The 12,873-nt window shown below is 38.4% G+C and overlaps 1 protein-coding gene across 5 annotated transcripts in view; it reads right to left on the bottom strand.

The window, feature by feature from the left end:
• Positions 1 to 12,873, bottom strand: part of dlgap1b (discs, large (Drosophila) homolog-associated protein 1b) — a 94,924-nt gene that overhangs the window by 25,201 nt on the left and 56,850 nt on the right. For 3 of the 5 annotated variants that reach the window (XM_041968638.1, XM_041968637.1, XM_041968640.1), the window contains exons 4-6: positions 12,310 to 12,524; positions 5,851 to 6,028; positions 2,925 to 3,180 (exon numbers count right to left, since the gene is read on the bottom strand). In XM_041968638.1, the coding sequence (XP_041824572.1) occupies positions 2,925 to 3,180; positions 5,851 to 6,028; positions 12,310 to 12,524 (649 nt within the window). Of the gene's footprint in view, positions 1 to 2,924; positions 3,181 to 5,850; positions 6,029 to 12,309; positions 12,525 to 12,696; positions 12,769 to 12,873 lie in introns of those variants that run through there. The other 2 variants (XM_041968641.1, XM_041968639.1) reach the window with 2 other exon arrangements.

Here is a 12,873-nt window from a genome sequence, read left to right as displayed (position 1 = left end):
AAGAGCCACAGCTTAGCAACAGCAAAATCCTCATGTTAACTGCTTGATAGGGATTTCCCCAATCTGCTCTAGATTTTGTTAAACCGATCCAAAGTATCTGATGTCTCAGCCAACGTGTTGGTCTGAAGCAACAGTAATTCGTCTAAGTGATTGCTAGAGTTAGCATATGTGTGTGCATGTGCCAGTTTGAGTGGGCAGAGAGGGAGGCAACAGCAGCCACTGCCACTTGACGTTCAAAGAGAAGAGATCAAAGGACAGCCCCTTACTTTGGTCTCCTTCCTCAGGATTAAAAAGATCATCAATAATAATGGGCTGGAGCACAGTGGTGAACCAGAGAGAAGCATGAGCAAAAGCTGATGGATCTTTCCTGCCTGTGTGTGTGTGTGTGTGTGTGTGATATTTTGGTGGTTTGCCGTGGGGACAAATGGGAGCAGAAGCCATAAGTGTGGGCTGTTTTTCTGGAACCGGTACTTGAATCAGCCTTCAGAAACGTCATGCAATATTTACCACGACAACATCTTCCCTCCCAACTCTGGGCTCTCTGCCGACTTTTTCAGCAACGTACTGTGTTCTGTGTAAGCGTATGCATAAGCGTTTGTATGTGTGAGAGTCTGGGTGCGCTTTTCTTCTAGATCATGGAGCAACAGCAATAAACAAAACTGTAAAACCCGTGATGGTTAACATGGCAGGAAATTACTCTACTTCTAGTTCCATCTTGTTACCGTATACAGGTGTGTGAGAGCAGAGGGGCTGATAAATTTGAAATGTCTATGATGAATATGACATTATATAATGGAAATTGTTCCAGCTTGTACTTACAAGCTTTTTTCCTCATGGGTATTGTGCATGTGCACTTTGAGCTGTGAGCGATGAGAATCTAGCACTTCACGAAGCCCGTGAACAAGGATGTAACATCTCCATTATGTGTACATGCTGTACTACATCTACATCATGTTGGGTAGGAGGTGAGAATAAAATATTCTCATTGCACAGTAGTACACTATTCATTTGACCATTACTGCACGTTTTAGCTATCCTATAGACTTGATCTGATCCTAAAATGGAACCATTTTTTGCATCAGTTAATCAAAGTTGTAGCCAAAGGGCATCTGACGTCTCTGTATTTATTGATGAAAATTTTGGGAACTTATGGAAATATTTGAAATGCCATGTTAATAAATCTGACTTCCTCATGTGTTCACAATGTGGACAGTGAAAGAGGCAAAATGTATCCACACTGAGCTGCTATCATTCTCTTCCTTTCCTCTTCGGTCAAGAGCTTCCCCTCTGGAGCAGAAAAAGAAGAGGTAGCTAATTAATTACAGTGACTGAAGACCCAGTGCTGAAGATCCAAGCAAGTGATGAATTGTGCTGTAGTACAACTATGACAGTAATATGAAGCAATCTTCCACCTTGAGTACCAACCACAGTGAACAGCTCCTTTACATCACCTTGCAATTCATCACTCCAACTCCATCGCCCTGTCTCGTTTGTTTGGTCTTTGGTTGCAGCTGATTCAGAGGTGCAATTTGGTGGGTAGAAAGTGAAAGTCAAAGGTCAGAAGAAGTTAACATTCATCTCTGCAACCAATCAAGGGAAGCGGTTAGCACAATGTTGGATCACCAGTAACCACACAGCAATCTCACATCCTGCCTTCGCCTTTTCATGTTAAGACAAACAGAAGCAACTAATATGGATATTTGCTGAAGCTGTGACGCTTCTGCTACTGAAGTTTTATCTTTGTACCTGACATATTTTTAAAAATGGCATTTTCATGGTAAGATAAAGGGCATGCAACATGTAAAATTAGAGAGACTTCCTATTTCCTGTATCTGGTGTAGCAGCTGTGTAGCTTGAAAATTTGCTTTTAATCCTTACAACATTTCACGTGATAGATGGTCTTCATTAACTTGTTTCCTCTGGGGAGGGAGCTGTGAATGTCCATGTCTTTATTTCATCATTCTCCAACGGATCAATAACTGCCACTAGACAGCAGAACAATCAACTGAATTCTCCACTGCCTTAAAACTGCACTGCAAAAAGGCACTGTCCATTAAATATGATGACAGAAATACAAGGCTCAGCTTCATATTATGTCTAATTTTGCTAACTGGAGACAGAAATTAAAACCCTGAGAGAAAGTCACTTGAAGCTAATTTAAACAGCATTAAATAAATGTTTGGTCTGAGTTAAAAATTTATTGAACTAGTTTAGCTATTCTTCCAATTTGCAGTTAAATGTGTTTAATTAGGTGACTGTAACCCTTGTCAGCTAGGTTTGGAGAAATGCTGTCTTCTAATTGGCATAATTAAATGTGAGCTGAAGCGAGAGCCAATATGCGTCAGGCAATGGTGACTCAACATGCACAGTGTAAGGGAATGACGTTTTGGATTGCAGTGGGAAACATGGAGGCACCCAGTGCTGGATGCCAGCACCACTCAGCATCAATACTGCATGCAGTGATGCTGGAAAACCAAGCTATCCAGTCCATGAGGCACACAAGAGGGCTAAAATAAGATCCAGCAGTCACTAAGCTTTGCAGCTCAGATAAGCTCACTATGTGGGAAAAACAGTTCTGGATTCATCTTATTGTATCTGAGGAGAAAACTGGGTCAGATGGATAATAATACAAAAGCTATGGGTGTGTGTTTGCAAAGTCTTAACTGGTCCACAGTCAGCAAATCAGTCCATTTCTTTATGGAAGATATAAAGTGCATGACTAGTTTCGAGCTCTAGAGTTAAAAAAGACTGATTTGATGACCACTAATTAAACATAATCCCCTGCAGTAACTGCTTTATATAATTTAGAAAACACTGCACATTATCTGCAGTTGATTAATGTATAATGGGCTGTGTATTACGTATGTTCATGTACAGTCATGAGCACATGAGTCTGCATGAGTTAAGTACATGTTTGCACCAACCTGTGCTGCTCTGGATGGTTCTGACGGTGGTGGCGGTGCGTGGTGGAGAGTTGGTTCTCCTGTTGCTCACTGTGATGGCTCCCTCCTCTTCTTCCTGCGAGCAGCCTTTCTCTATGGCACGCACATAGCTGTGGCTCCGCATGCGGAAGCAGCCCGGCATCGGCAGGTCCAGGGCATCCACTGCCTGTGACTCCATCTCACTGAACACTGACTCACATACCGCCTCAATCTGCCCGTTCACCTCCACCTCGCTCACCTGCAGAGAAGGGGACATACAGCATGTGCACACAAACAAGCAGACCAAAGAAAGAAAAAAAAAAAAAAAAACCAAAACAAAACAGAGAAAAAATATACACATTAAAGCACAGGATAAAATAAAATGGAAAATGACACCAGAAAGTTGCAAGACAGAGAAGAATTGACAACATAGTACATTACAAAGGATTGATGCTGCAGGAATTATCACATTTGTTTCTGTGCTGCTTCACTGAATAAAGCATCACTAGGCAATTTTCTTATGTGCAAACACAATTAAAAAGGAAATTGTGTGCTGCAACAGAAGACATTTTTTTCATATTTACTATAAAATATTTACTTTGTGCTTCTCTGCCCAAGGAGAAACACTAAAAATAACAGTCTTTTAAACAAGAGCATGAGAAAGCTGTTTCTGTCAGTTTTGTTAACCAGTTAATTAAGAGAAAACAGACACATTATAAATTTGCAGTAAATAAATGTAATCATTTAGTAATAATAAAGAAAAACTACACCCCACAGAATTTCTGTGAGTTCAAATGAGGTTTTCACAGCTTTTACCTCAACACTGTCTTCTGAAGCTTTAAGATGCCACATTCATTCATAACCACAATTCCAAAAAAGGATTAAAATGTTAATAAGAACATAATGGAATGATTTGGAAATCTCATAAAGCAAATTTTCATTCACAACAGAACATGGAAGAAATAAATGCTGAGAGTGAGACATTTCACTCTTTTATTAAAAATATTGGCACCTGATTAATTTAATGGGAGAAACATTTTTAAAAAAATCGAGACGGGGGCAACAAAATTCTGGAAAAATTAGTGGGACTAAAAAGAAATGACTGGAGTGCATGTTTTAGTTACTTCAGAGTTTCTCAAAAGATAGGCAGAGGTTCAACCAAATGCAAAATACTGAGTCTACAAATCGTAGAGTAATGCCAGAATAATGTTCCTCGACTTCAAATATTTTTCGACAGTGGGACGAAGCTGGAGTACCCAGTGAGAACCCACGCATACACGGGGCGACTATTCAAACCTCCCCCCAGACTCGTACCAGTGGTCTTCTTGCTGTGAGGCTGCAGTGCTAACCACCACCCCACTGTGCAGCCCATGCACTAAAATGTCAATATTTTAATAAATAATACGCTATATTGTATTCTGAATAAAGCAGTGTGAGTGATTGTTGTCTCTTCGTTGGAACTGTCATGGATTGGCAACTGCTCCAGGGTGTACACCACCTCAGGCCTGATAGCAACTGGATTAAACAGGTATAGGAAAAGGCTGGCTGGCTGGCTGTTCTGGCTGGCTGGATGGATGGATGTGAATGAAACTTCCACAGATAAGATTTGCAAATCATTGCATTCTGCTTTTACTACATCGTACCTAGGGCCCTCATTTTTTTTTTTTTTGTTTTTGGAATAGGGTTACACAAAAGAAAAGAAAAAAAAAAAAGAAAAAAAAAAAACATACGTCCAAGAAAAAAGCATATCCAAGGGGTGCAGAGGGGGAGGAAACGCTGTATGATGAAACTTCAGAAAGCCAGACAACAGGGTGATATTCTACAAATGCTGTTGTTAAAGGTGAGAACAGGAAGTGTCAAAACAAGGACGATTGGGATTAGAGATGTGACTTGAGGAAATCTAACGCCAGTACACGGTGCTGTGTGGTGTTGGTGTCAAAAAAGGGTTAAAATGTAAAAAAAAAAATTTCTTTGAAAAATTGCTACACACTCATGAGATTGGTGTGTATAACAAATCGGGTAGTGTGAGGATACATAGTATAAAGCTCAATTTCAGTCTTTGAAGAGTGAACATGGAGCAAGACACAGGGTTTGGGCATTTGTCAGTAAGGAGAGTGTACAATCAGACAAGTGTGAGTATATATACTGCAGAGCTTGGAATCAGAAAGGATTTTGGACCTCGATTCAACTGTCTGATGTTAAGCACCTTCTTTGTGTATTACATCACACTCTATGCGATTTCTTGCTAAAATGTAAGATAAAGAACCAAAGCAGCACCTGTTTAATTATTTTTATAGATGCCGGGTCCACTGTGGCATTGTCCTCTGGGCCTGCTCCTTGCCAGGACTTAAAGGAAGGTCTCAAGGGTCCATCTTTCAGATGCTGACTTAAAGTGTTGCCTCTGGGCTTTGGATGGGAGTACATATTCCCATTACCCCAAGCAAAAAGGTATGTTAAGCTTTCCTGTACCTCTGAGTAATGCAGAGTAGGAAATATTGCTCAAAATCCAAAATGTCCAAAATCAAAAATTGTAGCAACCTAATAATAACAGGCCTGGACTACAAACACAGCAAATTCTCTTCTCTAATCTAAAAAGAATAATTACAGTCTGTCATTTTGGCTCCAAAAAATATTCAGAGAGAAAGAGATTATTAGGGTAAAGGTATCCACTGGGGGGAACCTTGCAGGCCCTTCTGTTTAATTATCCAATCTAGAAAGCAGTGTTCAGACCTTTACACTAATTAGGAGACTGGGGGTTTTCTTACTGTTCTCTCTTTGCAGGATGGTGAGTTGATTGTTAATTTGGGCCATTGAATGGCTATAGATAAGATTTCCTCCCACTGCACCACCTCCATGGACATAGATTTTGAGGTACGGGGGGTGCAGAGGCCAACAGCAGAGAGGCACAGGCCCCGAGAGAGCCACTAACCTGGCTGATGGTGCTCATAGCTCTCATGTAGCTCTCATTTCGGGAGCGGAATTTAGGTGAGGCCAGCAGCCCTGCCGGGTCCAAGCTGTCCAAACTTCTATTGATGGAAACCTCACTCACCGCCCGCAGATAGCTGTGACTCCGGATTTGCAGCTTGGGTGAGTGCTCTGTGGAAATCCTGCAGTAAGAGAAGAAAAACGGGAGAATAAATGGTAAAATGGTGAAAAACAGGAGGACAGAAGAAGAAGAAGAAATAAAAAAGAAAAAAAAAACAGTCTGAGAATGGAAGCAGTAAAATAAAACAAGGGAAGATGTTTGCAGTGTACTTGGCAGTCTGTATGAACCCAAAGATAAAGACCACTCTACAAATGCTTCACAGAAACACAGAGAAACAGTAGCTTACGTAATCTGTCCTTGAAAAACCTTGTTAATGTTTTCTAAAAGATTTAAACGTGAGACCACTCAAACAAACATGTCAGGAAAAGGAATAAAGCGAGTGTGTGCCTGCAAAGTTCTTTTCATTTAGTTATTCATACAAAAACAGATAACAGGTACACAAAAAGACCTACAGACTGACTAAATGATGCACACATCCTGTCTCCAAGGAAGATGAATAGGTGTCTCATTAGCTCTCACCTGCCTCCAATCTGATCGCTCAGCATGCTCCACACTTATGTGCATCCGGGTGTTTGTATAGGTGTGAACATTTGTGTGTGTCTGGTTACATAGCAACTGCATGGAAATGAAATAACTCATTAATAAGGAAAAATAAAACTAAACATCTGACAAATATAATGAATATAATGGCCCACTAATGCAACTTGCAGTTTTATACCACACAGATGTATACAGAAGTGTTCACACCTCTCGTTATTCTTCTCATTCTTTAAAATTTTTTAGTTTAACCCTTACATACTATTTATATTGTGTGCCTTCATAGTATGGCCCAGGTAAATTTTGACCCAGGCTAAGATTGTCTTCATAGGAAGTGTCTATACCTAATTTTAGGAAAAGTGGGAAAAACAATAATTGCAACTTTGAAGCATTACCCAAGTTAACATAAAAGAGTGATCTTAGTCTGAACTTACTATTACACAGTATCATGTCCTCTTTTACATAACATAAAAACATAAACGCTATTAAAATTGATATATTTTTTTACTTAATTTAATAATAGCATGAACTTTTTAGACTGTTAGAATTTAAAATATAACCATGTTTAGCCATTGCAATCTTAAAACACTGTCTCTGCTATATCATAAGAAATTGTCTTGCTCCAGTGGTCTTTGTTTTACAGTAAGTGTACAGAAAAGGGGGTCAGAAAAAGGGTGAGACATGCAGCAAAGAGCCTCAGGCAGGGCCAAGCACCTCGTCAAAGAGCTGTAGCCTCCATACATGAAGTGTCACTGAAACATGGCCTGTATAGTTTAACAGTTCCAAGTTCCACAATTTTCCTTGATTTGACCCACACTGGTAGATCTAAAATTCATTTAAATAGATACGGTCAAATATGACCCGAAATAACCTCAGCGTGCAAAAATTTGTCGCCCTTATAAAAAAGTATAGAATTTGAAAATATTTTCATTTTTATGTTTTGTGTGACTTTAGGAAATCAAATTTTAGACAAAAAGAATTATGTTTAGGGTCATTTCACTGCTGTCAAATGTCAAAATGGGTCAAATTTGACTCGAACACAAGGGTTATGAAATTAGATTTTTCAAAATAAACTTTTATTTGGAAAAGATTTTTAAAATAAAAGCCCCACCAAATCCATTTGAATTGACAGGTTTTTTTTATTATACTTTTATTAATCTCAATCTGGGGAATTCCTTCTCTGCATTTAACCCATCCTAGTTGCCAGGAGCAGTGGGCTGCCAGATTCCAGCACCCAGTTCTTGTTTCTTTTTCACCTATAGGTCTGTTAGAATATTGACACAGAAGAATACTGTACAACTCCTGCTCTCTGTCTTCAGCTCAGATCTGCTTTAATTATGCATTTCCACCTTAAAACAGACCACGGTTACCACAGGAAAGCAAACTTATTCATTCTTGGATGGAACATTGGAAGATAGAGGTGAAATGGAGGGATAGCAAACTAATATATGATGCTGAATGGACATTTATCAAATATTTAGAATTTATGTTCAGCTGTCATCCTGTCTTTTGCATATCAGCTTTCAAAAGCAAGTTTTGCTTTCAGTTTATTGATCTGTTTATTTCAATTTAATGTGAGGTTTTAATCAAGGTATTTGGATTATAGCTCTGTATTTTTAATGTACATCTGAAGCAACATTTCTGTCAGATGTCAAGCAAAAGTACAGTTTAACTAACATTCAAATATTGAATTCACCTGACAGTTAATGAGCTCCTTATGTCCTGACTTAGTCCACAAAGCCTACATCAATTTAGGATGAATATGGACAAAAAACTACTGTTGCACTCTTGGTTGCTCAGAAGCATCCCAAAGAATTAATAAATTAATTGATATGTCAAGCGAAAGGAAGAAGAAGTTAGTGAATGACAGAAAATCAACCGTATGAACTGCATCTAAACTCGGACAGCACATCCTCCATCACAGCCAGCCAGTTTTACATTAAAGAAGCTGATCCAAATCTAGACCAACATTCAGTGGGTTCTTCCTTTGCCCACAGTCATACTCACCATGCAACAATTAGAAAAACCAAACAAAATAACCTTATAGAAAACTAATATGAAAAAGTACACCACCATGCACAGGGTCTGTAAATAAAAACTAACCTTCTATCTTGATATTATTAACATTTAGCTTGTTTGAATGCTGATTATGATGTGCTTTCCATTTTTCTCCATTGTATATATATAAAAAAAATCCCAAATACTTGTAAATAATCTGGTGGTTTGCCATTTCTATGCTTTTTAGAGATTGTCCCTATCAGATTCTCATGGATTCAAGCAAAACATGCCATGATGTATATTTCAAGCCTCAGGGTTTGATGTGAATCATTTATATCTGGGATTCTGTGAGTGTGGGTGATACACGGAGGGATAAAGTCAAGCAGGAATCTACTCACATCATTATTCATATCCACGTCCTGTTCTTGATTTCCCTATGGGCTAATTATAGAACCAATGAAGTCTACAGTGGAATCTTAAATGATAGACTCTGCTTGTAATCAGTACCACCTGAGGATGAGTTGTCATTGTTTTTCTTTAGGATTTTTGGGCTCTAGTGGCCTTAATTTTAATAGAAGCTGGACAGGAAAGGTGGGTCGGAGAGAACCGGAAACGACCTGCAGCAAAGGCCCCAGGCCAGAACACAAGCCTGAGTCGGCTGCACCAAGGAGCTGTAGTCTCTGTATATGGGGCGGCTGCTCAACCAGTTGAGCTACACATCACCTCAAGGATTGTCATTGTTTCTTAAGATGTCTCTTTGAAGCGAGTGACATTTTTATATAAATTTTACTCTGCCGGTTACGAAGCAAGGCTGTCTAAATGCATTCCAATGCATTTCCAAGTGTGGTATTATTCTAGAATTGTCCTTTTTATACAGCCTACTTCTAATACTCTTTTTTCTTTTTCCCCTTCAATCTTCTTTTGGATTAATCTGCTATTACTGGTTGAATAAAAAAAGGCGTCAGTCCTGTGTTTGACTGTGGTTGCAAGGATGGAAGGATATAACGTCTCCATGTGACAGAAAGTAAAGGTAATCAAATCCTGACTTAGAGTAAAACAATTTCTGGGTAAAAAAAAACTTCTTTTTCATCCAAAAGCCAGTCTTCCAAGCCAATACAAATGCATGCTTTATCTGTGTACCATGTGTTTTAATAAAGACAAATGCTATTATTAGGAGAGAATAAACAGAACAAATTCTTTAGGATCAGTTCCAGGCTTGTCAAGGACAGAGTAGTCACAGATTGAGTTCTGAAACATATGGAACAATAAAGCTGATTATTCAATCACTGCAGAGTTTTGCAGACTTTAGCCAGCTCTCAAAAGCGCAATGTGAAAGCAAGATGTCAGCAGCTCCTGCCTCATTCTCTATCTCTAATGTGCAGCACTGCAGTTTTGTTTGTTTCACTGAGTTCCATCAAATAATGATGGCATTCCCCGTGCCACACTCAAGTCATTAGTGGGTCCCAAGCTGTGCGATTGTACTTACGTAAGATTGGGTATTTGTGTGTTTGAGTGCAACGTGTAACAATGACTGAGCTTACACTGGTGTTCTTATCATCTCTGGATATTACAGAGCTAATCAGTCACAGCTGCATGCTTCAACATAAGACTCATGTCTTTGGTTATTTCACTGTTTATAAAGAATTATGCAAATTACCCACACTTATGAGACAAAGTTTCTAGATGTACAGTATTTACAGGGCTCTAATTAAAAAACCAATACAATGCTTATAACTATTTCAGTTGTGTTGAACCACATGCACATAAATAATTGTACCTGTAAGGTTGCACTATTAGTGTTTATACAGGTAGCTCGTCTTAAAATTAGAATATCATGAAAAGTTGATTTCTTTTCAGTAATTCCATTTAAAAAGTGAAACTTGTATAATGTAAACATTCATTTCTTACAGACTGACATATTTCAAATGTTTATTTCTTTTCATTTTGATGATTATAACTGACAACTAATGAAAACCTCAAAAGTATCAGCACTCAGTTTCTTGGCAATGATAACCGAGTGGATTTACTTGCTGACAATGTTGTCAACTTTCTGCATATGTGGACTTTTTTTGCATAGATCATTAGATTCTTGATGGACTTACCATTGAAAACTTTATGAACTCATGCTGTAAAAAAATGCACTGCTGAGGAGAAAATACCTTTTATAAAATAAATAAATAAACAAAAGACTTACAATAAAAAAATGCTTTTAAGCTTAGATCTTATATAAAGATCAGCTCTGAGTAATAAAAAATACACAATGACCTAAACCTGCAACAGAATTATAATAATAGCAAATGAGGTATACAGCTGATTAAGAAATTCTAGTAGACAAACAGATGTGCATTTGAAACCAAGTCTCTGTCTGCTAAAAGTATTGTGTAAATATGAAGATGCACAGCTTCACTACATATACAAGAGAAAGCCCAGAGCCAGGTGCTGTGGACATATATTGGAAGTTACCAGTAAAGGTTCCAGATCTAAAGGAAATCTGACCTCAGTCTGTGGTGATAGAGAGACGTGATGCAACGTTAATGAGCAGATTGAAGTTGTTGTGTGACCTCACTATGACTTGAAACTCACAATCACAAGGTACTTATGCCAACGAGTGCAAACAATACAAAGAGGAGATGACACTGAAAGTCTTGTAGTCTGAACATATTTAAATTATAACAAGCAGGTTGTTCAGCTGAGACCACATCATGCCCTCACAAGCTGTACTGCAGCCAGGGATGCAGGTTACTACCACTAAGCAAAGATCTTATTTGAACATCATGATCACAGACTTGTACTCAAACACAGGGTTATGTTCATGTAAACAGGTTGAGAATTCAAGTGAAAGACCATGTTAATAACAATAGATAGATACTGAGATTAAAAAGACAATTTCATATAGATTAAGTGCAAAAAATGTGGACTGGCTACAGTTACTTCTTAGTTTAAATTAGAAATCCCAGGAAAAGCTTTCTGTTATGAGAGGGGCTTGGCTGCAAATAAGACGGCTCATCAAAGTCTGAAGGCTAATGGAAAAGAAAATTCTTCTGAACTATGTGCTACTTGCTGACACTCTTTTGTGTTAACTTGGGCAAAATTTCAAAGATGCAATTCTTGTTTTTCCTCTTTTCTTAAATGGTTAACTGCTGTGCTCAACTAGATCCAAACTCTGTATATTTTCAGAAGTGCACCATTGGGTCTTCCAGTTAGACATGATCTATTCTCACAGTCCAAGTGTATATAAATAAATATTACTTAAAACATAAAGAAACTAGAAACAGTAATTAGTAACTCCATTTGCTGCAAATTGTACTAGTGATAGATGAAGCGCCCTAAACCATCAAACATTTATTTCATTTATTCATCCTAATTTTTTCAATTATATATATATATTTTTTTTTATTGCTAAGAACCTTTAAGGTTAAAATTTTGAAAAACCAGACTGTCTTTGCAAATTTTATATGATTGCATTAGCTTGTCATAATGTGTGCAAAATACCACAGCACATACAGCGAATTACTTTCTCTGATTATAGTTAATCCTTGGTGGCCAGGGTTCATTTGCTAGAAAATACAGTAGTTTATTCAGCTAATATGTTTTCAAGGGCTCCATTAGATAAAAAAAAAAGTTTGTAATTCTTATAATTTGCTTGCACCCCAATCATTACTGCTTTACATCTATAATTAGAAATGTTATAATTATGGTAATTTAAAATGATCAGTTTGCACTTTAGGGCATTTATTAGGGCATTTATTAAATTACATTTTCAAATCATCCCCAAAGATGAACTTTTCTTTCTTAACACACACTCACTTGAGTGTAGTCATCTCTGTGAGCGATGGCTGCGTGGCCTTCAGGTAGCTGGCTCGTCTTGCCTGGACCTTGGGCGAAGGTTTTGGACTGCAGTCTGAGTCACCGCTATCTTCCTCTGCCATGGCCTTGATGTAGCTGCCGCTGCGCATTCGCCGACAGGGAATCTCATCATCCTTCCCAAGTGGGGAGAAAGCACTCCAGTCATCCTGAGGTACCTGTAGAGATGAGGTGCGATTAGTTTTTAGAAGGAATAAACACATATAGTCCCTCACACCTGGAAAGTCCTACTCTGACAAGGTTTCAATATGCAAATCTGTGCTTAGAGTTCAGCTAAAAAGGTTCAGCAGTAACAGTACAGTACCGATGCAAAGTCTACCTTGATCATACCATAAGCTTGACAATGCTGGTGGCCTTCTTTTGTCTGTCTTGTGATTCCAGCTGCATGTCAAATGCAGGGATTTAATCGTTTGGCAAAATGTTCTAGCAATGTGGCCTCTGCTCTCCTGACTTTTCACACGCACTAAAGACGGTGCAAATAAAAGAAGGCAAAGCCATCTCCTAGTA

The sequence above is a fragment of the Melanotaenia boesemani genome, chromosome 18, assembly GCF_017639745.1.
Source record: "Melanotaenia boesemani isolate fMelBoe1 chromosome 18, fMelBoe1.pri, whole genome shotgun sequence".
Classification (NCBI taxonomy): domain Eukaryota; kingdom Metazoa; phylum Chordata; class Actinopteri; order Atheriniformes; family Melanotaeniidae; genus Melanotaenia; species Melanotaenia boesemani.
The sequence above is the reverse complement of the archived record's forward strand: the minus strand, read 5'-3'. Positions and strand labels throughout refer to the sequence as shown.